Raw genomic sequence first — 26,399 nt, forward strand, 5'->3', positions numbered from 1 at the left:
GAGAGGCGTACCAACGCCGGTTTCCCACCACCGTCACCACCGCCCATACCACCGATGCCCTCTCCCCCCCACTGGTTGCGGTGTCATGGTCTTTACTTGGATATGCATGACACAACATTAAAAAAGGTAATTGCCATGTGTCCTGGCCTGTGAAAGAGGTGGGTTATAGAGATGTCAAATAATGTGTGACTTTTTCTAAAATATGCGGTCTGCATACTTTCAAGCAACGTTGTTTAAGCCAGCGAGTGTTTTTGTGATTATTATCTTTTGCCATCAGGATCTTATTTCTTAGGACAGTAGGGTTCGTAGACCAGTCTCGTAGAGCAACATTACCTTAAAAAAACAACGTCGTGTGATACTGAGCAACTGAGTCCACTGTGCAACGCCCGCACGCTGAACCGCTCTGCTAACGGGCGCTCGCAAATACACAGGAAGTGTTCAGCAACGGCAGCGCGGCAGACGGCGGAGAATCTGGCCACAAGGAGGAGGAGGGCATCTGGATCCGGCCGTCAGGACTCTCGCTCAGCCGCCGCATCTACGAGTTCTACCACGCCCCCATCGTCAAGTTCTGGTTCAACACGGTGCGTGCCGCCGGATGCACAGCACACGCTGGCCGGGCTCACAGGAGCAAAGGGGACCCGTGTGGGGTAGCCAAGGGGACCTGTGTGGAGTCGCCAAGAGGACCCCGTGTCGGGTAGCCAGGGGGACCGCGTGTGGAGTCGCCAAGCAGGGATGTGTGATGGTCCTTATGAAAGCTGTAAATTGTGGATGCACGTCCACATCGCTTTCCCCCCAAGTCCATAAGTGAGGGTGGCCACTTCACCTTGTTCCATTCGTTCCCACCGATGTGTGGTATGTGCCGGCTTGTGTCTGAAAGCAACAAGCTTGGAAGAGAAGCCTCACGGAACGTTGATTGGGTTTAGCTCGTGCATAACCTGTTTTAAACGGGCTTCGTCCTTGTTGCATAATGTACATTTATTAAACAGTAGGTTTATAGCGCTTATATGACTCGTAAAAATGTTTATTTTGTTTAATAGATTGCAAAACAGTCCTGTTGCAACAACACAACTTGGGCAACTCTCCCCATTCAATGGTGGATTGTTCTTAAAATAAAATTGAATGCCCACGTTTATGAGATTTGCGGGAGTGTGAAGGCCGGTGGTGCTGCCCGATGTTAATATAAATGTTCAACTGGCATACATATATATATACTTGTTTATTTCTGTTTGTTGTTTTGGTGCTCGTGTGCCTTGCGTCGAACACTTGTGTGCGTGTAGCGGCCGTATGTATGTGCAGCGTGCCTCAGTGCGCTCCGTCTCTTTACCCGCGTGTCCAATGCGCGTATCGCCCACCAGCTGGCGTACATCGGCTTCCTGATGCTCTTCACCTACGTGGTGCTCGTCAAGCTGCAGCAGCTGCCGTCCGTGCAGGAGTGGTTCGTCATCCTCTACCTCTTCATGTCGGCCATCGAGCGCGTGCGGGAGGTGAGCGATCGTGCCCGTCGCGAGGGCCGAGCGGACGCCACCCCCGCCCGGCGAGTGCGGGGCCACGCGGCCGCGTGGTTGGCAGCAGCTGGGCAACGAGTACATTCCCCGCTTGGCCCATCGTGTTGCGCCGTCTGTGGTCCAGGCCGTTAGAGGCAGGGTTCTTGGCCGGTCGTGTAGGTCAGGGAAACTCGCGATGCCGCTGGGCTGCGGAGTGACTCGGAGGCGTCAGCACAGAGAGTGAGAGGTTGTGACCCATCTGCTCGTACTTTGGTGTGCTATCCCCTCGCATGCATGGGTTTTCTGTGGTTTTCTCCCAACTCCAAAAGCACTGCTTTAAAAAAAAGAATTGGACAACGATCCCAATTCAAAATCCCTGCTCAAAAATGATTTGGATACTTAGTGAGGCTTTCCTGGATAAATAAATAACATTTATTTATTTATTGTTTTGTTTACTTCTTCGTCTGCTGTTCTTCAATGATCTTCCACTGGTAGAGGATTGAAGACAATACAAGTTGGGGCAGAGGCCTTCTTTGGGGCCACACAAGAAACCCAAGGCAGGTTACTTGTTGATGAGGAATCTATTACACCATGACGGCACCGTCTCTTCCGCGCGTTGCCCAGTTTGCCGTTATTCTCCTTTGTTGACCGTGGATGCGCATCGTGGGGCTGCTGCGGGAGTCGCCCGAGTGCGCGCTGCCATGACCGGCGCGTCTGTCGGCGTTCAGATTTTCATGTCGGAGCCGGGCAAGTTTGGTCAGAAGATCAAGGTGTGGCTGGACGGCTACTGGAACATCAACGACTCGCTGGGCATCCTGCTCTTCTTCGTTGCCGTCGCCCTGCGCTCCCAATCGCACCTCCTCATCGAGGCTAAGATCGTGTACTCGCTGGACGTCATCTTCTGGTACGTCCGGCTGCTCGACGTCTTCGCCGTCAACCAGAACGTGGGGCCGTACATCATGATGATTGGCAAGATGGTGAGTCCACCGACCAGCTGTGTCCATCGTGCATCGCACCATAGGCTGCACTTGACACGGTGCGTTCGGCGATACTGGGGCATTGAGTAATGCGTGCGGACATTGAACATAACCTCGTCATCCCTTCTTCGTGAGTGCTGCGTGATCGGCCACCATGCTCGCACAAACCCTCACCCCCCCCCCCTCCCCCCGGATCTCGCCCGCACCCCTCGCACACATTCTTACGGCCTCACGCGATCCCTCCCTCCATGTGCGCGTACAGATGGCAAATATGTTCTCTATCGTGATCATCATGGCCATCGTGCTGCTGAGTTTTGGCGTGGCGCGACAGGCCATCCTCTTCAAGGAGGCCGACCCCTCCTGGTACCTCGCCCGCAACATCGTCTTCCAGCCCTACTGGATGATTTTCGGGGAGGTGTATGCACCCGAGATTGACGGTAACCATGGTCGCGTCACCGGAGTGTTAAAAACGCACAGTGATTGCAACAATTACAACGCGCTTAAAGTTACACGTTTAAAGTGCCTCGTGATTTTCATTTGTTAATTGCTGTTTCGAAGCTATTATCTTATCATCAGTGGAGGTTGCTTGTCTTGTACCGCTGTTGCTGCTTTTGGGGGTTTCCAGCCATCAGTGTCTCCTCTTCCTCCCTTGCTCTGTGTTTAAAGCTGGAAAAAATCCTATGCAGGACCCTTCTGATTTAGTGACTTTGAGACTCAGTGATCCTTTTGTAGACAGGTAAAGGGTGTCATTTTTTTACGATACTGTTGTGTATCTGTGTGTACACGTGTATGTATTTGGCTGTCCATGCTCATACCTCAATGAACACGCATTGTGTTTGTCTGGGGAGTGGATAGTGCAGTGATAAGCGCACTGCGCTTCGAACCTGGTGACCTGAGTTTAATTCCCGCTTTACAGCCAACATCCGAACCGGTCCTGGGCCGCCCCTTGGTCGACCCAGCATCAAGTGAGCACCTGATGCTGAGTATAAACCTCAGCACTGGGGAGGCAGAGGTGGCCGGGCATGGTGCTGGCCATCGTCGCTCTTGTGCGCCGTGCTGGCCTTAATTGGCCCTCGCTGTGCTGGCCTTAATTGGCACTCGCCAACAGCACTTGCCCCAACAGTCTATTAAAGGCCAGATGAGGCATCTCTGTGTGCATCTGTGTGGCGGTGTTGGCAGCGTGCGAGAACATCATGAAGAACAGCACGGACGATGAGTATCCCCCGTGCACCGCGGGGGCCTTCATCACTCCCTTCTTGCAAGCCGTCTACCTCTTCGTGCAGTACATCATCATGGTCAACCTCCTCATCGCATTTTTCAAGTGAGTGTGCCATCTTGACGAGTGGAAATTCCTAATTTTCCCGGGAAAAAATTCAAAGGGGAATAACAGCGTGAATCAACCCCCAACGCACGATCGTTGAAGTCTACCCATAGCACCCACGCCCCTCGACGCGTAAACATGGCTCAAACGATTAATTGATTCGAGTGTTATCTTAGATTAATTTGAAATACATGACCTTGTTTGAATAATCATTAATTACTTTTAGTTTATATTTGTTTACAGTAGTGTGAGTCTACAATTTCATAACCTTAATAAATTAAAAGGTTTGAATCGCTGTATAGTCTATATGCACAGCAAGGACGAAAATAAAATAAATATATGTAACTGGGATTGGTGACAAGGGGTGAGAATCGTTACGTTAGCCGTGAACTAAATAACCCTCCATCTCCCCTTCCCTGCACACTTCCCCCCCCAACCTCAGTAACATCTACCTGGAGGCCAAGAACATCTCGGACAAGCTGTGGAAGTTTCACCGCTACCACTTCACCATGTACTACCACCAGAAGCCCATCCTGCCGCCGCCGCTCATCTTGCTCAGCTACCTCTCGCTGTTCGCCTCGCAGCTCTGCCGTCGCTGCAAGCGCAATCCCGCCAAGCGCAAGGACAAGCAGAGCTGGCTAAGTCAGTGCTCGCGCCCGTGCCGTGTCGTTTAACTCGCCTCTCGCGACCGCCGCCGATGTTACGTGCAGGGATAACTCATCCCCTGCCCCACACTACCGCACCTCCGATTGGCACGTTTGGCTACGTATGGGGCGAAAGAAGTTCAGCATACATACATACATAATTTGGAGCAGCAGAGAGTGTTGCCATTGGCAAAACCTACGGAGCGACCAGCTTGCCGCTGCTACCTTGCGGATTTGGTTGTTTTAGTGTACAGTTCCATTTAAGTTTAAGTGACTTCACGGTGAAAGGGGAATTGCAACAGCACTTCTCTCTATTGGCAGCCCTGCGCCAATGATATAAATTCCGCATTGCTATGGAAGGGGCCAGCTGCAGTCTCACCAGAGGAGAAGCACTGTCGATTTCCTGCAAACTGGTGCTCGTTTAGCTGACTCTGCAGAGATGATGGAATAAGTTAACTCCTGACCAGGATTTTAGTTCCTGACCAAACTCCTGTGAATGGGAGCGCTTTACCATTCAACAGCGCCGTATGATCAGGTGCAGCCAATGGCGAGAATAGCAGTTCCTCCTTCATCCATGGAGGCCTCGCCCATTCTCAGAGCACTTTGCCTGGAGGGTCCTGCATTGGTAGGTGTGGAAAAGTCCATAAACAGCGGCCGTCCTCTCCCAGGTGACGCTCGCTTGGTGCACGGCGCAGCACCCATGGCAGCCCCACAAGTTTTGGACGGATTTACCGAAGCACTGTGCCTATCGTAAAAAGGGGACATTAAAGATCCCGTGACATTGTTCACCGCAATGTGCCATTGAGCTCCCTCGGCTTACGATCACATTTAAACATTTGCTGTAAATAAAGCCCATGCAGCTACCGTGCAATATAAATTAACTCGCCAGATGATATATGACTTAATATGTAATGTTTAATTACTGTTTTATACGTATTGTTTAGTGTGTGACAATATTTACTCGCATTGCACATAGGGCAAATGGTGTTTTCTGTGTTGTTTTGTTTACACTTTGGACCTTATTCTTTGGTTCTTTTGGTAAAGTCACGTAGATAGAAAAATAATAATAAAAATTAAGTGAATAAAAAAAAAACACGAATGTAGACTGTAGCCTGGCTCTTAATCGGAGTGTGTACTGGCAGTCTATAATGTAGACTGTATCCTGGTTCTTAACCTCGGTGAGCGTATTGGCAGTCTATAATGTAGACTAGCAATGGTTATTAACCTGAGTGAGCGTACTGGCAGTCTATAATGTAGACTTATTCTGGTTCTTTCAATAATAAAAATTAAATTAAAAAAAACCACGACGTTTCGATCGCAACACAAGCAGTCGTCATCAGGAAAAGGGGGGTTAGCCTCTAAAGGAAAACTGTTTATGAAGGTTTTAGAGATGGGCATAGCCCAAGTGTGTCAGCAGCATGGGCGGGGCAGCTCATGTTAATGTAGGAAAAAGCAACGCCAACGCAGCGGGTCTACATCAATGAAAGGGCTGCCAGGCAATCATTGCACCTCGCTCCACATACCCACACTGCTGACGGTGGAGGTGGACCAGAAAACACAAATCAAGTCATGACCCAAATTGGTTGATGACATCGTTCCTATGATGGATGAGTTTATAACCATCCTCTCGGTTGAAATTGTGTCTGTGTCTGTATATATGGATGGCTTCATGAACTAATCTTTGTTGATAGCCAGTCGGCTTGCAAAGTACCATCATCTTAGAGAAATAGATTTCGTGTGAGCCAGCCACATTAAAATAATGATCAGCCACGGCAGAAGTATTGGTCCTACCGTGTTTCAAATCTGCCTTATGCTCACGAACACGGTCCGAGACATGCTGCTTAGTTTCCCATTGGACATTGTTCACTGTTTCTTCTCCACTAATTTAGACCTACGTGTCTGTTGAGAAAGAGACTCCACGACCGAGTGGGCTCTTGTGCATGGCCATCATTCGTATTGTTCCACTGCTGGATGAGGGCCTCCGCACGCCGTTTGAGCCGTGGGGGTTAGTTGACCATACTTTACCACGCTGGTCAGCGCTGGTCGGTGAAGGCTCAGAGAGTAGTGCGGTACAACGATGGACGGTGCTTCACCAGTTTGTTGTCTCTGTAAGTAAGGGACGCGAGGTCGGTTGACCGAGCATTGTGATCGCGCTAGCTCGTCGGTGCCGGGACGGACGTGTGCACAGAGCTGTACTTGACGGAGGAGGACGAGAAGAAGCTGCACGAATTCGAGGAGCACTGCGTGGACCTCTACTTCCACGGCAAGCAAGACACCCTGCACTGCAGCAGCGAGGAGAGGATCCGCGTCACCAGCGAGAGGTGACCGCCCCACGGGCCCCGCACGCCGACTGGCCCCCGCCCAGACCCCACCACTCATTTCTCTAGAACTGATTTTTGTGTTTTAGTTTGTTGTCCTTCCGCCCCACCTCCGATTAGCAAGGTTGGTGGGAAAAAAGTTCAACGTACATACCAAGTGGCTCAGCTCTGCACCCTGACCCGAGCACGTGCCGGCGTGTCTTGTCTCCTCTCACCGAACGATCAGTGTGACCCCCGTGCCTCTATCTGACAACGCTTTTGTTACTGTGGGCAGCTGTGGCAACCTGGTGTCACAATGGCGTTTCATGATAAAACGCTAAAAAAAGTTTGTTGAAAAAGTCCTCGGGTATTTGTGCTCTCGGCTCTGATTGGAAGTTGCCATCCCACTGGCCGACTAAAACGGAACAGCGATCAGATTTGGGCAACGAATTTGTTTTTTGCAACAGGAAATAGTGCGGCAAACGCTGCCGGTGACGGCTGTCGGCGATGATTGCTCTCTCGTGCCCGAGCGAGTTGTGGCCTTTGACTCCACACTCTAATCTCTTCACCCTTGATCCTGGCATTGGCCTCCCCAGAGCCTCTGTGTTTGAGGCCTGAATGTTGACCTCCCCTGTGCTAGAAAGCAGACGGAACTGAAAGTGTCATTCCTTGAGCAAATGAGCAAAGGGCACCCTCTGCTGTCAAAGTGATTAATTGTATTGAGTTCCTCTACAGCCGTAAACTGTGTATGCTGAAAACGCTGCTAATTTAGTGCCATCTACTATCGTTATATGTTCACTAAACACAAACATTTCGATGTTTTCTGTACAATCAACGGGAGATAATTGTTTCGCTATTGGATCATTTTTAATCACATTCAGTGCTTAAGGTACATAACATCCTCTGCAACAACAACCGCCATTCACCACGAAGCGGCGGTGACGTCACCATGACGCTTGTGCCAGGCTATGTGCACATTGAGGCCACGTGAAGTGTCGACACGGACCCCGCCATCACCCGCCACGTCCTCTGCACTCTCGGATTCACATTCAATTACATGAAATCTTTCACGTCGTTTTTTGATGTTATGTTTAAGAAAAAGTCGATTTTAATTGGATCTGACTTTGTTACTCATGAAGTATTTTACTCATGAATCAATGCTATGGGTTTGTATAAAAGTCACGATCTGTCATGTTATTATTTTCACCTGTGTCGTCGCCCTCTCGCTCTCCTGTGCACTCTGCCCCCCTGCTCCCACGTGCTCCCCCCACAGGGTGGAGGGCATGTCCCTCCAGCTGCGCGAGGTGAGCGAGCGCGTCTATTGTATAAAGCAGAGCCTGCATAGCCTGGACACGCAGCTCGGCCACCTGCAGGACCTGTCGGCCCTCACCGTGGACACGTTACGCGTCCTCTCGGCCCTGGACCGCGACACGGACCCCGCCATCGCCCGCCAGGCCCCCCACAGCATCGGGGCGCATTCGAACCGGCAGCTTACGCCCCCCGGCCATCCTGCCAGCGCCAGGGCCGACAGCCGTCCCCACTTCCACTCCAGCTCTCCGCCGGCATTCTGGTACAGCGGCGTGCAAGGCCGCCGCTCCATGCGGGGCTCTGACTTCGCGCCAGGGGGATCCAAGGGGCCGGCGGCGGGGGAGACGGCGGCCGAGTGGGTCAGGACGGGCGCCCGTCGGAAGGACTCCGTGGGGCGCAGGGAGGAGCTGAGGGACATTAGGATGGAGCTGGGCATCGAGTCCGGGGACGGAGGCAGCGGGAGGGCGTCGCTGGCCGACCAGGATTTCTTCCAGCGGTTCTCGTCTCTGAGGAGGCGCGGCCCGGCCAGGTTCGGCTGGCAGCGCTCGCTGTCTCACGAGAAGGACACCCCATCAGGTACGCTGGCTTGCAACGCTTTGCCGCTGATACTAACTCCCCGTCAGCTGTCCCCGTTCTCATCCCTGCCTTCCAGCCAGCCTGCGTACCCCAGCAGCCTTACCGCTAGCAAACACCGGCAGCTGTCCTTGCCCCTGCCCAGCGTGTCTCAGCAGGCCCAGCCGGGCGGCGGCTTGGCCTCCCCGCGTAGTAACGTGTCGTCCATGCCTAGCTTCATGAGCAGCAGCACGGCCCCGCTAATGCGGGAGCAGCAGCCGTCGGCCACCAATTCCGTCCCCCAGCAGGGGAAAGCGACGAGCAAGAGCAACCGCAGCGAACGCTGGAAGTTTTCGTCCTTCTTCGGCCGCCGGACCCAGGGTAAGTTCCTCCCGTGGGACAACTCCCCCGGGAGCCTGGGATCCGTGCAGATTCACCGCAGCGAAGACAGCGAGGACCCCCCGGGGGGCTACGTGAACCGCGCATTCTCACGGCCCGAGGGCGACGAAGTGTGCGGGTGCGGCCGCAGCAAGGCGCCCTGGCCGGTGATCACAGCGGGGCCGGCCGTGAACGTCTACAAGACGGAAGGCCTGCTCGTCGAGGTGAAGAACCGTCTCACGCTGGCCGCCAGCCAAGGCTCGCAGGCGTCCGACGAGAGCCCACGGGAGCGGACGGGGGCAGGGGCGGTGCCCGGGGGCGGCCTCCAGCGGCCGGAGCGGCTGAGGAGTCCGACCGAGCAAGGGGAGGCCGTGAAGATGCACACGTTGGCGCTGCCAGTCGAACATGGGGCAGGGATGAATAATGAACACTCGAGGTCGAGAAAGGCCAAAGGTTTGCGTCAACCAACACACGTCTCTCGTTGTCTAATAACGCCGGATCAGAACCTCCTCCCGTGCACCCTCAGCTGTTTCCCTGCCCCACCACCGCCCCCTCCTGGCATGACCCCCTCCCTGTCACCGCTCTGCGCTCTGCCTTCCCGCTTACGCTCTATGCGACGACGATTTGTGGAACGGAGATGAGAAAATGAGCTGCTAACAATGTCTTGATGATTTTCTTCCGTATTTACGAATAACATGGTATTTATTAATTTGGTGCTGAAGTTTCACATTGTTCTCGATGACGCGACGCTGCTTTGGATGATATGTTATTTCACAAAACAAGCACATGCCTAACAACTGTTGGTTGAGATTTTTACAGGATGTTAAATTTCACGGTTGTTCTCGTTGGTGCTGCGGTTAACAATCTTTACATCTCGTAATGTTATTTTAAACAAAACAAACAGATTGGTGATTTTTTTTTTACTGAAGGTTTGGAGACACATGGGTCAGGTGCCAATGAGGGGTTGAGGTCACAGGACAGAACCTTGATCGTCACTTGCGCCGGCTTCCACACAAATCTTGCATTTGATCCGTGCATTGCAATTTAACGACGCTCCGTCTTAACTTGTCAGCCGTTTGCATCGATTGACCGTGTTTGTAATCGTCGCTCCGCCGCACGCTTGCACGGCGCCGTGCTCTGCGCTGCAGGTCCGGCCGCCGACTCGAGAAGGGTGAGCCTGCAGAGGCAGGCCAGGTTCGAGGAGTGCGTCGATGTCACAGACGCGAAGCCCGCCGAGGCGCAGGTCGGTCCCGGGCGGCCGCCGCCTCCCCACCCACCGCACGCGTCCTCCCCCCTCCGTTTGTGCCACATTAATGGGGCCTGGCTTGACCACCTGAATGTGAAATTGTAGTTATTGCTCTGCATCTCCATTAGCCATACGAAAGATGAAGAACAATGGGGCCTTAATTCCACAATGATAGTGCACACCGCATCCACTGTACCTCCTGCAATGGATGTGGCGAACCTATTGCAGTCTACCGGCGACCCAGAAAATACACAGTGAGAAATTCAGTCCTACACGAGTGTAAGTTTAGACCAAGCTTCTCCATCGGCAGTAGCCTTACCCTTTTTCCTTTGCTTAACAAGACAGAACTTGCTATGCAAGTTGCCCGGGGTAAACGCGTCGCCGGTGACGGTTGCCCTAAAATGGATGACACTCGAGTGGACCTCGTGATCCTGTGCCGCACGACTGTGTGTAGGAGGCGACCGGTGGTGATGAGACGGGGCCTGGGCTCGAGAATCCCACGGCCGCGGCGTCGGGCGCCGGGACGGAGCGGCAGGCCGGAGCGGCGCCTCCGCCGGCGTCGGCAACGCGTGAGTCGCGCTCCCACGAGCGGGGGGCCCTGGAAGCTTCAGAATCGGAATCAATCGGAATATTTATTCATACTGGAGGAATCCGATGGGCTGCAAAGCTCTTTTTCACAGATGTCCAGGAGTCACCTGCTCTCACCCGTGCTCACCATCATCATGAAAACTCCGCATCTCCAATGGAAAGCTGTTAGCTTTTCACAAAGCAGTATTCATTTTATACACTTTGCAGGGATGGTCGGCTGAGTCATCCCGCCACCGGGAATGATATCATCACAACCTTCAGATTATTAGACACGTACTCTTTATGCATGCTCAGTTGGAGTGTAATAGAATAAATGTGAAATACTTTTATACTTTAGTGAGAGACAAAAAATAAACACATGGATTATCGAACATAAACTGTGTAGAGACACCATTATTGACATTATAGACATTCATCATTGACATTATTGTCTGTTAATAAAAGTCAGTGGGCTTTGACAGGACGCGTCGCTGTAAGGCATGATGATCAATGGTCTAGAATAACGACAACCACGGGGACGAACGCACCCCAGCGGAGGTCCAGCGTGCAGACGCAGCGATGAAGTCTGTTCGTGTGCAGGCGCCACGTGGATTGGATCGTGAGAGACGGCGGCAGCTTGGGTCGGTTTTCATCCAGCGTTGACCGTGGCTAATCGTGATGAATTGGACATTTATTGTGATGTGCCCCGTTCCGAACATATTTTCACTTGGGTCATCTATCGAGTTGATTTGTTGAATGATTAACTCTCCTCTCTCTGCGCCCTGCAGCGTCGAGCCTGAGCCCCGACCTGATGGGCACCCATTCTGGCCCGTTCACCTTTTTACGGGAGAACTCCCGCGTGCCTCTCTTGCAGGTAACCCTGCCCTCGACACAGGCACGTGCACCACCAGAGCCTCTATTGAGACGACGCTGGCGTGTTCAGATGTGGCCGTGTTTCACTTCGCTTTTGGTGCCCGGATCGGTTCTGTCGGTTCCTCTTCCCGCATATCTCCCACATCTATGGCCAAATCGCTCACTACGCGCCTGATCTGCGTCAGATCTCGGAAGCTAAGCGAGTTTGAGCCTGGTTAGTACGTGGATGGGCGACCACCGTGCGTTGTAACCGCCATGTTTTAGACTGCCGGGCTGCACGGCAGACCGTCGAGGGCAGTGCAGCAAAATCCCGCTGTTGCGGTGTACTTCTGTGCTCCCACGTCTTTACCTCCACACCAGCCCACACAGACCAGCTATGATGTTGGTGAAGGTGCAGCAGAGTTAGTGATGGTGTGAGTGACGGCATGGTGGTGTCCGTGTGTCACCTAGGAGTGGCAGGACGACTCAGAGGCGGCGACCAGACCACAGGCGGAGGGGCCAGTGACCGGGTATGGCCTCGCACCTTCACACGCTCCCCTCGCACGCTCGCCCTCCCCTCGCACGCTCCCCCTCCTCTCGCTCGCCCTCCCTTCACCCCCAACCAGGGGGTGGAACTGACTTTAAAATAAATAGCGTCGAGACGAGAAGAAGGAGGAGGGACGGGTGTGAAGGGGGAGTGATGGAAAGGCTGGCTGAGCAGCACATGCTCAAGCAGAGTGGGTTTACATGTAAGGGACCCGACTGGAAGTGACAGACCTTCTTGAGTTAGGGTTACCTAAGCCCTAAACATAAGAGCAAACTACAACGATGAACAAGTAGGGTCATGCTCGATTCGAGCGGAGTTTATCCGGACGGATTGTGCCGTGGTCATAACACTCGGCTCGCAATGAGAACGCCGTTTTTTTTTTCTCATTCCGGTCGAGGGTCGCCGACCTCGCAGTGCGAAGAGAATGAGTGGCACTTTCCAGGAACCCAACTGCTGTTGTGGTAATAAGAGACTGGCTCTCTCCAGGGAAATGTGGAATTTCGACAACTTGCAGACAACTGGCAACAGAAATGAGTGCCACGCCATGCTCCTTCTAGCAAGATGAGACACCTCGACTCATTTTCTGACAGCCAATTTTTGCCTGGTTTGAGAAGCGAATTCAATCACAGACTAAACGAACTTTTCGAGTGGCGTCGTGAAGATCCTTGCCTCCTGTCCAGGGAGCAGACTCGTTCCTGGGTAGTTGATGCAATCACCCCGTCAACAAAGTGTAGCATGTGACAGCTGCAGCGAGTCTCTTGATCGTGTTGAGTCGGCCGGAGCATTGCTAATTGAGGGTTTGTGTTCTGTTTCATTTCCAGACTAAGTGCCTCCAAAGCAGGTGTGTTTTACCGTAGTACACTATATCAACAGTGTCGAGCATATCACCATGATACATCTTATTGTGATTTGCTATGTATAATATGTATGCATGCAAACATATTTACAATATTAATGTATCAGTCAATCATATTTCCATGCAAGTGAAAGTGTGACATTTGTTTGTGATACGTTATTGGTCACGAGTTATTAGCCCTTGATTCTCTCGATGCACTGTGTAAGGCAGCAAGCGCCTTGGCGTGCGTGGCGTGACAGTGCATGCAAATCACGGGTGGGGAACATTCTCCTAACCTCGGGCCAAATAGTGGGTTCACATACCTTCAGTCGGTAACCGCACATGAACGCACAGATCACTTGTCTTCACGAAAAACGGCCCTTGCATTGACGTGGGAGACTGGTCGCTCTAAATTTAGAAACCCGCGTGCTGATGCCAGGTCAAATCGTTCCACTCTCGTGCCCGATGAGCACAGCTAAGATGCTTTTGGTGACGGATAAAATATAATTGGCCGGCCGCTTTGAAGCAATAGGCATCCATGTGGCCATGAGCCGAATGAGACAAACTCCGTGCGTCGTGCCGCCCCCCGCGGGCCGGGGGGGTTCAACGCGAGGAGTAAATCTGTGGTGACTGCCGCCGCTGCTGCCGCTGCTGATTTCTGCTGCATATCTGCTCCCCAGCGATTTGCGAGAGCCTGCAGAGCGGCATGCAGTCGGTGTCGCGTGAGCTCAGCCGCCCCCGCAAGTTTGAAGGTAAAGGAGGGGAGGGGGGCGGTGCGGGGGAGGGGGTAAGTGAGTAGCCCCTCCTGCTTTCGGTCGGACATGCGGACATGCGGGGACATGTCCAGCTTGTAGTTTAAAGGTTAGGGCCGTTTTTTTTTCTACACAATTCACGAGGCATCACGCAACTGCTCTTCAAGTTACACAGCAGCTGTTCTTTATCAATGGCACGCCACACAGTGTTCATTTTACAAGTCGGACTAATCACCAAAATAGCCCTATTGTCATCCACGAGAGTAACTTGCCATACGTAACAGCGTACTGGCATTGGCGCACATCGATGTGCGTGTCGTTTTAACAGTAGGACCTTGAATTGGGAGCTGTCTGTGATATTGGCTGTCTGTCACATTTAGCTCATTTATATGCTGGTCATGAGTTGGATGTGGATTTTGTAGTTTTTTTTTTAAAGGACATGTAAATTATCTGTCCTATCGATTCTGTTGAAAAAACTTTCAATCGATAAACTGTGCTTAATCCTCAAACAAAAGTATTTGGAAACCAACTACTGAGCAATTCTGGGTCTCATTCTTGTTTTTAGTTTAAAAAAACCTACCTTTTTGCAGATTTTCTGTCAGGAAAACTTGGGCAGAATCAGTTAGCATACAATCGCTGTGATTTTCCCACCGACGCTTGACAGTTGTCCACTAAAGGCTGGCAGGAATCGCCTCGGCACAGACACGGGAACTCGGCCCAATGCGCCTCCTGGCATCAATGTGGAAGCTAAATGCAGGAAATCCCCCACCGATCAGAGACTGGCCGCCGACGAATGAATTGGCCTCGTTGTTTCCAGTGGAAAAGATGGAGGCGGTAGTGACGGTGGCAACGCAGGCTCGGTCTGACATAACCCGATGTGCAGCAGTAATGGGGAGGCCGCATCATCACGTGGGGCTTTCGTTGTAAAAGACGTGGATGTGTCTTTTTTTTTACGTGATGACATTGGCAAAACGTTGCCAGCCAGGTCGTATTTCACGACCGCCATGGACTGCCTTCCCACGTGCACGCTCACTGGGCTCCTGCCCAAGGGGACGAGGGGCCCAGCACTTGACAGCTCCGTCCTGCAAACCGTTGCCTCCACAGGACGGAGCACAGGTTTATCACTTGGACTGTGACGCAGGCCCCGCGTTGGCCCGCTCGCGCAAACGAAGCCGCAGATGAACGCTCTGACATCCACGATACATCTCGGCGATTCCTCACCGAAATCGCCGTGCGCCTGTTACGGGAATTGGAACTACCAACTCCGCACGGAGGGGCTCGTCGGTGAGCGATCTGACCGCTAGGCCGACTGGCGTGGTGGTCGGCCTGTGTGACAGTGCGCTAGTTCGCAGTGCTTTATTGTGCGTGAATGTCGCGTGTTTGTCTCGTGTCTCCTTCACCGTTCGTAGGCATCGTCTCCCCATACAAGTCGTCACTGGACAGCAGCTACTCGGGTGAACCTCGCTTTCCTTACACGTGCCACGACGATGGGATCCCTGTCGTTTCAATTGATTTGCTTTGTGGAATCCCGTGTTCCTTTTTAAGTTACAATGGCGTCTGTGGTTCTTTGAAGGGAAGTATAAATCTGTATTGGAAACTCCGTCTGGTGGATTGTGTGCATGTCGCCAGGCATTTACAATGGGAGCCACCACCTAGGATTGGTGGCAGGGTGGCCACGTCCCCCCCTGTTACTTTGTTTGGCCGGGATGTGTCACATGCACGGGCCCTGCCCATGAGTGATGTGCTAACCACGAGCGTGTGTGTGTTTTTGTTTTTTCCAGCAATGGAAAGGAACAACTTGATGAGGCTTGCTCAGACCATCCCCTTTGCGCCGATTCAGCACAGAGGTATGTTGTTATGAGGATGCTTGTAAACACTGCCCAGCTGTTCATACCACGAACAGATTACATTTCATATTTGGATATAGATGTTCCCACCGTAGGAAAGTGAATTCTCCATCACTGGTTTAGGACCTTACCTTTCTTGAAACTGTTTACTTGAATCCATACTCTTTAGTTCTTTCGGTAAAGTCACGTAGATAGAACATTAATAGATCACGACGTTTCGATCGCAACACAAGCAACCGTCATCAGGTGAGACAAACAGCAGCAGGAGAACTGCTGTTCTCCTACGTGACTTTCCAGAAAGAACCAGAGTATGGATTCCTGCAGTCACGAAAGCTTCAAATTAAGATTCTTTACTTGAATATAAACGTATGAGTAGAACCACACATGAGTTTGCGTCCATGTGAATGGGTCCATGTGTGTATAAATGGGTCTGTGTGCGTCAAGTGGTCTGTGTTTTGTGTGTGTCTGTGTAATGGGTCTGTGTATGTGGGTGGTTCCATGTATGTGTAAGTGGGTCTGTGGATTTGTGCGAGTGGGCCCGTGTGTGCGAGTGACTCCATGTGCGTTTGTAAATGGGAATGTGAGTGGATCCATGTGTGTAGATGAATGCACGTGTGTGTGCGAGTGGCTCTGTGTGTTTGTGTAAATGGGTCCATGTGTGTGTGCACGAGTGCGTCCGTGCGTATCGCGAATGCCTGGTGCCATTGCTCGCTGTGGCACAGGCGACCTGGTGACGGTGTACCGGCTGGAAGAGAGCTCCCCGGGCAACATGAGCAACAGCATGTCCTCCTGGTCCCAGCGTGGCAGCAGCTCGCGCCTCGAGTTCCTCTCCACCGAGGAGATGGGGGGCGGCCTGCGCAAGGCCATGAAGGTGGCCGATCCCTCTGACTGCCGACACCAACTCCCCAACTACCAGCCCTGACTTTTATTGTAGTTAATTCTTGATTTCTCAACCAAGTTGGGGCCCCCTGTGAGGTTCATTCTTGCACCGGGAGAGAGACCTGAGGTTTTTGTACCCGTCCTGGAATTAAAGTTCCATGATCCATAAATCATCACAATTCCATGTCACGGAACGAGAGAATGGATTCTTTCCTGTTTCAAATGTTCTGGTTTGTTTGGTCTGTCTTGTTAATTGATAAACCGATGAATGGTCATGCGAGTAGGGTTGAGCATTGTAATAAAAAAAACGCAAGGAACCACAGTGGCGGCGGTGGCTGCGGCTGTGGTGGTTGTGGTGGTGACGGTTGTGGTGGTGACGGTTGTGGTGGTGACGGTGGTAGTGGCGACGGTGGTGGTTGTAGTGGTGGTGATGCTGGCGGTGTTGGCGTTGAGTTTGACGTTGTAATCATCTTCCTCACCCACCCCCGCTGCTGCCTCCCTCCCTCCCATGAAGGTGCTGTGCACGTGGGCGGAGGAGGGAGGCATCCTGCGGCAGGGCCAGATCTACATCCTGAAGTCCTTCCTGCCGGACGTCGTGAAGACGTGGCAGGCCGTCTACCGCGAGGACACCATTCTGCACCTTTGTCTCAGGGTGAGGTTAGGTGTGCGTTCACACACACACGCGCACGGTTCGGTCCTCCCCCACCCCACTTCCTGGCGACAGTGGCGGCTCGTGCAAGCGCGCTTGTGTCCCTTGTGCCGCGTGTCCTTGCGACGCAGGAGATCCAGCAGCAGCGAGCCGCGCAGAAGCTCCTCTTCACTTTCAACATGATGAAGCCGAAGTCGATCCCGTATTCGCCCAGGTCAGAGCGCTTCACTCCCGCGTCTGTTTCGCCCGGTTTTGACATTTCACTTTTGAAAAGTAAACCAACAGACAAATTTAATGAGCACGCGTCTGTTGCTCCTATTCGCACGTACCCTTCCAGTTAGTGCGGACCTGCGAGCGCGTGCGCGCGCGCTCGCTCGCTCGCTCACCAACCCCAAGTTTGCATTCATGCGTGGCGGTTATGATCGACGTCGAAGCCCCATGAGCGTAAGCGACTTTCCCGCGCGACCACCTCCTCCTGCGCGCAGGTTCCTGGAGGTGTTTTTGCTGTACTGCCACGCGGCGGGCCAGTGGTTCGCCATCGAGGAGTTTGTGAACGGCGAGTTCCGCAAGTTCAACAACAACACGGGTGAAGAGGGCCAGGCGGCCAACCTGCTGGAGGAGAGCCTGCTCGCCTTCTCGCACTGGACGTACGAGTACACCCGCGGCGAGCTGCTCGTCCTCGATCTGCAGGGTAACTTGCGCGCGTGTCCATCCGTCTTGCTGGTCCTTGCGTTATTTGCAACGCGTCATCCTCAATAATCGGTGTCGAAAGCGAAGCGACGAATCCTGGTAATGCGGCGGCGGTGTGGATATAATTCCTAACGTGCCACGTGCAGAAAGCGTGCACCCGCAGTGGCGGTACACACTCATGAGTGCTTAAAGGCAGTTTATCACAATGCATTGTGGGAAAAGGTAACCGTTTCTACCTTATGCTACTTTGGCTCAGTTTCCACCTGTAATCACCAAAAATTGGTTTTCCTTAACTGCTAACTCTTACATGCATATTGATAGATTTTTTCAAAATCGCTTTGCTTGAGCCTTCAATGGCTGGAAAAACGTGACATGGTGCCTACACTTGATACTCACATGGTACCATGCTGACTACTTTGGTTGTTTTTCAGGTGTGGGGGAGATTTTGACTGACCCTTCTGTAATCAAGGCTGGAGAGAAGAGGTAATGTTTGCTCATGATTTGTAAATTACGAAATCCAAATGAGACTCCGGTGCCAGGCGCTGTAAGCGTCGATGTGAACATGCCAACCGACATTATGGTTGGTCTTAAAGTTTAACGACGCTGCCGTAACTCCGCGCGAGAGCGGGGGTCGTGTTCTGTTGCGTGACTCACGTGAACGTGCGGTCGCACCTTGGGGTCAGGTCCCATGACATGGTGTTTGGACCGGCGAACCTTGGCGAGGACGCCATCAAGAACTTCCGCGTCAAACACCCCTGCAACTCGTGTTGTCGGAAGCTCAAGCTGCCCGGTCAGCACTCGCGCACCGCACGCACCGCACGCACCTCCACGTCTGGGTGGCGTCGTGCACTCTGGTGGTGTCGCCCTTCGTTAACATACACACAGATCAGGTCAACTGCGTATTACAACCTGATTGCTATTTTAATTCAAAGTGGTAGCTATACATTTTTAATAATTCACACTAGTAGGGTTGGTGAAATTACTTTTGGTTGTGTGTAATTATAAATATGCATACTGACATGCACACACAAAACCCTTAGGATCTTACCTCTCTGACCCTCTGTGCTGTGAAGAAGGGCAATTTCCTGACACATCACCTATATTATTTTCCTGTAATTGACAAACGTGTTGACTTTGTTCCTTATCTCAATGCATTTAGAAATACTGTACCAAGCTTGCTATGATGTGCTGTTCTAGAAAGCTGATGGAACACTCGAATTTGTATGAATGTTTCGGCACAATCGAGACGCAATACAAACAAGAATCCATTATCAATTGGAATTTCCAGCCTGAGTCATGACATCTCACCAGACCTCTGGGGGGTAAATCGTAACACGCCTAAAGAAAGCGGCGACGCAATGCCGTTCGTGTTCTCGGAGCTCCCTTCATGCGTGTGCCCGTTATGTCTCCACTGTTGCGTGCAGACCTGAAGCGCAACGAATATACTCCGTCCAACATTGGCGTCTCCCAGGCAGCCTCCTCTGACGCGTGAAGACTGGCGACGTGGACCATGCAGGGAGGCGCGTGGGCCGACAATGTGCGAACGCTGAGTCTGCTTGCAGGCGACGCCGCGTCTCGCGTTGAAAGTATTCTCGTTTGGTCACTTTGTTCTGGGTTCGGCGCACGATTCCACGGTGCTACCGGCGGTAAAGGTACCCGCAGCGAGGGCTCCAGCAGCTGCACAAGCTCGAGCCGGCGCTGCGGTAGCGAGGAAGGTGGAATCGTAAGGGAGCAAAATAGCAGCAATAAATCGGGACGAGGGGTTTGCGGCGGGGAAGGGGCAACTGGGAGAAACCATCCACTGTAGATAGAGCGCCGCCCTCCTTGTTCTGGCCGCCCCGCGCGTCACGGGCACTTGCACGAACTTCCATATGGTACGTAACAGAGGTACATTCATTGCGACGGTACATTCCTGGCGGCGCTTTCACCTACTGGCCAGTCTCCGCCATTGTCTCGCCCGCAAGTTATAACGCAATTCGAGTGTGTGACGACAAAGATGTGTATTTATATTTTTGAATCGTGCGTGTCGCCGTGTGAAGTACTCTGCATGTCGCAATCACAGGTTTCCTCGAGTGCGGTTGTGCTTAGTCGAATGTTGTGCGCGCTTAATCATGTGAACCAAATCGAAAGGGCTCCCGTGCAGTTGGAGTCATCCCAGCTGCTGGGCACGGGGCTCCACTGCTTTTATCGTGGCTTGAAGCGAGGCACAAAATTGAGTCCCGACGCGAGAGGGGTCGTTAAAAATGCTGCCTTCGGATTGTGTCGGTGGGACTGGTTCGGAGCCACCGCTGGCAGGGTTTCAGTTAACCGGATGTATTGGCATGTGTTCTGCTCGCGTACGAGAATGTGCTGCGCACATCTCTCTGGCACGTTTTTTTTATCGCCGCGTGACGTACAGCGTCTCGCGGAGTCGCTCTCCACTGACAGTCCCGCGCACTTGCTCTGCGTCACTTGGATCCTCTTGCGCCGAGCCCGAGCATCCAGTGCCGTCCGCAACGCCTCCCCCCCTTGCTCGCGAAGAGAAAATCGCGCCCTTGCGACCTCGATACCGAGCGCACTGTCCGTTTGCACAAGTGACTTTATTTTTGTAGCTTTGTTCTTCGTATTTATGCGGGAGTTGCCACCGATTGGCAAAGGTGTCGACGCACCCAACGGTCCGCCCTATTTCGATTGTGAGAGAGGGACGTGTTGCTAATACTTGACGACAGATCCCACTTGTCCAGACAAAACTCAAGCTGCTAACCTGAAGCGGAACCACCACGCTACAACACGACGGTGTTTATGAACAAATATATTTTTTAAAGTAACTGGTGTAGATAATGTCCTTAATGTAAATGTCCACACTGCTGCCCGTATGTCTCTAGTTTCTTTTATGAAAGGAACAGATGCAATGAATCTGCCGATTTGCTTATCAGGAGGCAGTTGGCACTTCCCAAATCAATGGTATCTTCAATTATGTACACGGAAGGAAGCATTTGTGAAGGTGCTTGAGTAAATGATTTTTTGTAGTTTGTCTCGTCTCGGACTTCAAAGGGCTTTGGGTACTTGTACGCAGGTGTATTTTATGTTTAATCCAAAGATTATGATTTTTTGCCAGCACGGCACTCGGCTTCCAATTCGTTAGCCAGACCCGGGCCCCTCCTCCACGCGGTCACGAGCGATAGCTGTACATGTATCAACCCCCCCAAAATAATGAATATGCAAGATTTTATTATTTTATTAATCAAATAAAATCTATTATGAATAGATACTCGTCTTATTTAATGTGTGCTTCCTGCAGTTCATAAATTCCCACCCCCCCCCCACTTCTCTGTTAAAAATGTCTGTCCCCAAAGCGCAGACGCGCGTGACCATTGGACAGTGGTGTTGTGTATTTGGGGAAACGCCTCGACACGTGGGGGTGCCTATATTGGGAGATGCAGAATGGTGTGCGGCGTCTGCTATTCATAGCGCAGAATGCCACCCTCGCGCCGCTGACGCTGCAGCGTAAGCCCAACCATTCCGCTGTGCAGCGCTGGCCTTACGGCAAAGTGCTACACCACAACGCTACCACCTAATCCTTTCGGTAGCTTTGCAATTATTGTCAGGCCATCCATTGCCATCGCACCGCAGCCGCACAGAATTTGACGAGCTTGTATTTTTCCGCGGTTGGTTTGGCAGTCACACGCAAACAAAAAAAAAGCCCACCAAACAATATTTCAGACTGGGACTTTTTATTTATCTGCCACCAGCAGAGCTGTCTTCTTATTTAGTTGCAATTTTAAATAATGTTTTCATACTTGGGCTCCGTAGCATGACACGGCTTCCTTCTTTTAAGCCAGGTATCACTCTCGTACAACATCCTTCTGCCGTACTCTCACGGGTCACGCCCTTCGGGTTTGCTATTGCGCAAGATTAAAACATGATGTTAAAAAAAAGTCACTCAACCGGTGCAAAAATTTTTTATCCCGACGGCTTTTAACTTAAAAAAAGACACATAGCTCCCATACAACCTGGTGTTAATTGACATCCCATAATGGAAGAAAAACAACTCGTATTTGTTGATGTAAAACCGTCGTCATTTCTCCAAGCTTGAGGATTTCTTTCAGATGATATCTGCCAGGACAAAAAGCAAGGGAACACGTTAGCCACTTGTCAAAGACGGCCACCAGTTGGCCCTCCCTGTAACTGGCGAGCACTGAACGATAGTCGCACAGGCAATGGAGCCGTAGAGGAAGTAAACGCAGGTTTTCCGAACCTGCGATCACGGGGCAGGCGTCGATGTACTCCGCCAGCTTCTCCTTGATGCCCTCGTACACTGCGTCGAACACGTCGTTCTTCGACAGAGTCCCGTCCACGTGCACTGCGCGCGAGCACCAGAACGTGGGAGGCATGGAACCGTCTTGTTGGAACTGGAAAATTTCAACGAGTGAAATGGCTCTCGTCTTGTTATGAAGGTCATCTTTTTATATACAAAATATGCAACGCAAAGTTACAAAAGCATTTATTGACACAAATATGAGGCTAGATGACGAAAGTTTTAGTTTTTCCGAAGTGTGTCCCAAATTCAATCTCTTCGCCGCTCACTGCAGGACCGTACCGACATCAAGGTTGAGCTCCTCCATCTGCTTGCGGTGTTTCAGGTACATGGGCCACACGTGTCCATCAAACAACCCCGGTGGGTCCGGCACCGTGTAGTTCCTTTGGCTGCAGGGCACGGGGACACAGGAACACACGTGGGGGAGTTCTCACGCTTCACGCCACACACTCGCCACGTGGCTCAAAGACCGCTCGTCTCCTCCTCGTTCGGGGTTTAACTTGACGCGTGCCGGGTTATCAAGTGTCCACAATGCCAGCCGCATTCCTTACCTTCGTCTCTTCTTGCATTCTTCGTACGGCACGGAGATAAAATAGCTTTGATCGAAAATGTCAATCAGAGGCCTGCGGGCAAAAAAAGCAATGCTCACGATCGCAACTCCTGGACATCACACGTGCATGCGTAACCGGTCGCCCGGATAGCCGTGTGCACGCACACGCGCGCGCAGGCACGCGTACTTGTGGGTGTACAGCAGGAAGCCCTCGACGATCAGGATGTGCAGATCGGACGAGGGGCAGGGCCCGAGGCCGTTGTCGGCTGATGGAGCGAGCGGCACGCCGTGCGAGCGTGCAAATTTGATGGGGTTGTCGCGCCATGCGTGCACGGTGTTCAACATGGCCTCCATGTCCAGCGCTGTGATCACTGGTGCGGGCGGAGCACGAGGGGGGGGGGGGGCAGCACGGCGTTGGGACGTACACTTCACCCGTTTTGAGGCACGTTACAAAATAATTCAACCATCGATTCTTTTTCTCTTGTTATCGTTTCATTTGTTATGTCAGTACAGTCTCCTTTGTACCATCTCTCACGGACTGCCTGCATGGTCTCATCTGTAACGTCTACTATCTTGTTTGTCCCATTTGTTGTTGTTTTCTTCTCGTCTGTACCGTTTCATTTTTGCGGGTCGCATTCATTTGACCAAACAATTGACGTGACATTTGGATTAATACATTCTCACGAGCATGATTCAACATATTTATCACGCGCGTAAGAATGTGTTTTTCAAGGGGACATCGTTACACGCCTGCTGATGGCGATAACCTCAACAGAAGATGGCCGAGAAGGTCCAGTCAGTGTCACCACTGCCGTGCTGTTAGAGCAGCACTCTTATCACCATTACAAGTCGACTCGAGCCATCATCTCTCCGGTGGAATAGAATGGCCCCTGCCATGGGAATGTGTCACTTCCAATGCTGGCCGATGGTAACCGGACACACCCCAACGCTCCATGGAATATGGGAACACACTTCACTTTGCCTTCGTGTTAAAACACACGTCTGGTCACAACACTCAACAAGGGCGCTTGTGGGGCGTTTGTATACTGGGGGGGGGGGGGGGGGACAGCTGCAACGGCGGCGACAGCTGCAGACGGCTGCACTCACCATCGTACTGTTTGAATCCATCGGCCCCAACTTCGATCTGATCCTGGGGCTGTAAAGGACACGTCACGGAGGAAAGCGTCAAGTCGCGAAGACACCGACAGCTGCCCAGCTTCACCGCCCTCCTGGGCCATGCGTCACGGCGACAATCCAACGCTCCGGCCACCCCGCCACTCGCCTTTGATGGCTCAACCCTGGCCGTCAAAAATGGAACACTCCCCAACTGCCCCCTCCCCATCACCACCACCATCAACGTGAATGATCGCAAAACAAACATCCGGGACGCCGCACGTCCCGAGTCGCTCGCCCGCTGCTCTCTGCCGATGAACTTTGGCCGCTGGGAGTGGCCCCAGCAGGTGCCTCGTGCGGTTTACCTTGAAGAAGTCGTCCTGATAGACCACGCAGCAGTTGGGCAAGTTCTTGATGATGCGGTTCGTGACGGTCGTCTTGCCCCCATTCGTCACCCTGAGGGCAAGCGACAACAACAACCACCACAATCATCGCCATCGTAAAACATCACGGCCATCATTCAGCACCGATCACCCAGTCAACGTGCTATCGCCCATAATAAGAGTTTAAAACTTGACCCTCGCCTTTTTTTAAAGATACCGAGTTGCCACAATTCTTTACAATAAATTGGAAAATAAATGGGGCCGTATTTGCAGTGGTGGTGCAAATGGGCGAAAATAAAACCCCGCGATAATTGTCACTGCCGATGTGAGATCGGAGTTCGTGTTTCATGGCACCAACCACATTGCCAGTTTCCATCCATAGGTACAAGTTCGTTAACGTCTTTGCCTTCTCAGCTCTGACGATGGCATCGTGCCCGAAACGTCAGTCTATTGTACAGGGTGCTTCAAAAACACGCGAACGCTCCTGAGAATTTGCAACAACGACACGAGGGATGTGCCGCCTCCGAGCTCTGGCGACCCCTTGGAGAAGATTCGCGTTGACAACGACGGCGAACAAGCGGAGACTCTGAAATTTTTGAAGCTATTAACATGACATTTGTTATCACGTTGCCGTGTATTATTCGTTCTTTTTCCATTAAAAACGACAGTCCCATGTAAGTGTTAACATTTTTTTGAAGCACACTGTACATCGTGTTCTGGTAGTACGGCAGCGTCAGTAACGGAGGTTGTCGGATGTCACAGTGGATTTCGCAAGAGGACAGACTTAACATGTAATGTAGGGTAGTGTGCATATATATACAACCAGCTGTGCAAATCTAGGTCGGACACGTTGAAGCCATTATTGCTTTGGTGCAGAATACCTACAAGCAAAAAGGCGTGGACACCGCCTCGCCCCCCACTCGCCTCAGCCCCCCACTCCCCTCAGCCCCCCACTCGCCTCAGCCCCCCACTCGCCTCAGCCCCCCACAGCAGTTCCCTGGACTCTGTTCCCCTCTTCGTCACACCTTGACACCCAGCCTGACACCCCGCTCTCCCAAATCGCTACCCAGGACACCATCTGCGCTCCCAAAAATCACCCTGCTCCCCCCCGCACCTCAAGGTGACCCTCTTAACACTAAAGTCTCTTGTGCCCGGCACAAATTAATGTATTAAAGTATTCCACCCCCCCCCCCTACGACGCTCTCCCCCCGTGCGCCGAAAATTCGTTCGCCTCCTACAACTCCATCGAAATCAACCTCTCTCCTGCCCGCCAACCTCCTGTGCATATGCGTTACATTTCACCCCCCCCCCCCCAATTAAATAATATATCTCCAACAATACTCCTTTCCCGGACCCCAAAATTATCTCTGTCTCTACTTACCTTCCAAAATCTGTATCCCCCCCCCCCGCATCCTTTCCCTGTCCTCTAACATCTCTGCCGACCCAATTGCCACGTCAAAACACCAACACTCGACCCCCGAATTCTGTTCACTGCTCTTTCCCAAGCGCCCCCACAGATCGCGCACTCTCTCCCGTCTCTCTCGCCGGCCCCAACTGCTCTCCACGTGGCCGCGATGCGCCTGGGCCTCGGCCTCCTGCCCACGTGGCCGGCACTGCCCGAGGCAAACCTCCTCCTCGATTCCTCGAACCCCCCCCGCCCCAGTGCCCCCAAGACGCCGGTGCCGCCACACGGCGAGACCCGGGCGAGGCGCCGCCACGGGCGGGCACCGGGTACCGGTGGCCCCGGGGCCACGTGGCCGAGTTCCGGGATTTCGTTACCCTCCGATGCCGATGATGATCTGCATGTCCGAGCCGGGCGGCTTGCCGATGGCGTTGCTGATGTTGTTGCTGCTGCTGGAGCTGCCGGTGGCGTGATGGTTTGACGCGCGGGTGTGCGGCTGGGTTTTGGGATGGGATCGGGGGTTCGGGTTAGCTACTCATGTCGCTCAGCCTTTCCATCTTGACGGACGAGGAGGAAGAAGAAGCGAAAGGGAAGAGGCGGAGTTTTGGGGAGGAGCAGGAGGAGGAGGAGCTCGGGTGATGGATGTCACGTCCAGAGGGCAACGCCTCTCGCAGTGGTGGACTCGCAAAGCTGTCACTGGAAATATACATCATGGGCGACGTTTCGGGCAATGGCCCTTCTATTTGTACAACACACATCGTGTGCTGTGAAGAAGGCCCACTGTCTGAAACGTTACCTGTTATAATATTTGTTTCATGTGTTTTTTTTT

General features: G+C 52.4%; 2 protein-coding genes across 6 annotated transcripts in view; one reads left to right on the forward strand and one right to left on the reverse strand.

Moving 5' to 3' along the window:
• Positions 1-21,073, forward strand: part of LOC144931060 (transient receptor potential cation channel subfamily M member 7-like) — a 56,769-nt gene extending 35,696 nt beyond the window's left edge. For 3 of the 5 annotated variants that reach the window (XM_078854965.1, XM_078854966.1, XM_078854969.1), the window contains 23 exons: positions 432-581; positions 1,356-1,484; positions 2,213-2,461; positions 2,724-2,898; positions 3,641-3,782; positions 4,225-4,424; positions 6,615-6,747; positions 7,997-9,414; positions 10,110-10,204; positions 10,662-10,776; positions 11,563-11,648; positions 12,098-12,156; positions 12,995-13,014; positions 13,689-13,760; positions 15,170-15,214; positions 15,542-15,607; positions 16,330-16,478; positions 17,001-17,138; positions 17,267-17,349; positions 17,621-17,826; positions 18,257-18,308; positions 18,509-18,615; positions 19,250-21,073. In XM_078854965.1, the coding sequence (XP_078711091.1) occupies positions 432-581; positions 1,356-1,484; positions 2,213-2,461; positions 2,724-2,898; positions 3,641-3,782; positions 4,225-4,424; positions 6,615-6,747; positions 7,997-9,414; positions 10,110-10,204; positions 10,662-10,776; positions 11,563-11,648; positions 12,098-12,156; positions 12,995-13,014; positions 13,689-13,760; positions 15,170-15,214; positions 15,542-15,607; positions 16,330-16,478; positions 17,001-17,138; positions 17,267-17,349; positions 17,621-17,826; positions 18,257-18,308; positions 18,509-18,615; positions 19,250-19,317 (3,957 nt within the window). In that variant the 3' untranslated portion in view covers positions 19,318-21,073. Of the gene's footprint in view, positions 1-431; positions 582-1,355; positions 1,485-2,212; positions 2,462-2,723; positions 2,899-3,640; positions 3,783-4,224; positions 4,425-6,614; positions 6,748-7,996; positions 9,415-10,109; positions 10,205-10,661; positions 10,777-11,562; positions 11,649-12,097; positions 12,157-12,994; positions 13,015-13,688; positions 13,761-14,864; positions 15,031-15,169; positions 15,215-15,541; positions 15,608-16,329; positions 16,479-17,000; positions 17,139-17,266; positions 17,350-17,620; positions 17,827-18,256; positions 18,309-18,508; positions 18,616-19,249 lie in introns of those variants that run through there. The other 2 variants (XM_078854967.1, XM_078854968.1) reach the window with 2 other exon arrangements.
• A 448-nt stretch (positions 21,074-21,521) lies between these two features.
• LOC144931062 (nicotinamide riboside kinase 2-like) lies at positions 21,522-26,192 on the reverse strand. Its single transcript, XM_078854971.1, has 8 exons — positions 25,948-26,192; positions 24,151-24,241; positions 23,780-23,828; positions 22,860-23,043; positions 22,674-22,745; positions 22,405-22,511; positions 22,063-22,167; positions 21,522-21,920 (listed from the first exon to the last, which is right to left on the reverse strand). Exons 1-8 carry the CDS (start codon positions 25,971-25,973, stop codon positions 21,910-21,912), a joined length of 645 nt encoding a protein of 214 aa, XP_078711097.1. The 5' UTR covers positions 25,974-26,192; the 3' UTR covers positions 21,522-21,909.
• Between the last annotated feature and the right edge of the window lie 207 nt (positions 26,193-26,399).

This window comes from Lampetra fluviatilis, chromosome 3, assembly GCF_964198595.1.
Source record: "Lampetra fluviatilis chromosome 3, kcLamFluv1.1, whole genome shotgun sequence".
NCBI lineage: Eukaryota > Metazoa > Chordata > Hyperoartia > Petromyzontiformes > Petromyzontidae > Lampetra > Lampetra fluviatilis.

What these genes read in the sequence shown, in the direction of transcription:
- LOC144931062 (XM_078854971.1), bottom strand. Translation starts at nt 25,973, where the DNA reads ATGCAGATCATCATCGGCATCGGAGG. An exon ending in TGGATTCAAACAGTACGATG is followed by an intron (nt 23,044 to 23,779) that starts GTGAGTGCAGCC and finishes CGCCCGCACCAG; the next exon opens with TGATCACAGCGCTGGACATG. An exon ending in GAATGCAAGAAGAGACGAAG is followed by an intron (nt 22,512 to 22,673) that starts GTAAGGAATGCG and finishes CGTGCCCTGCAG; the next exon opens with CCAAAGGAACTACACGGTGC.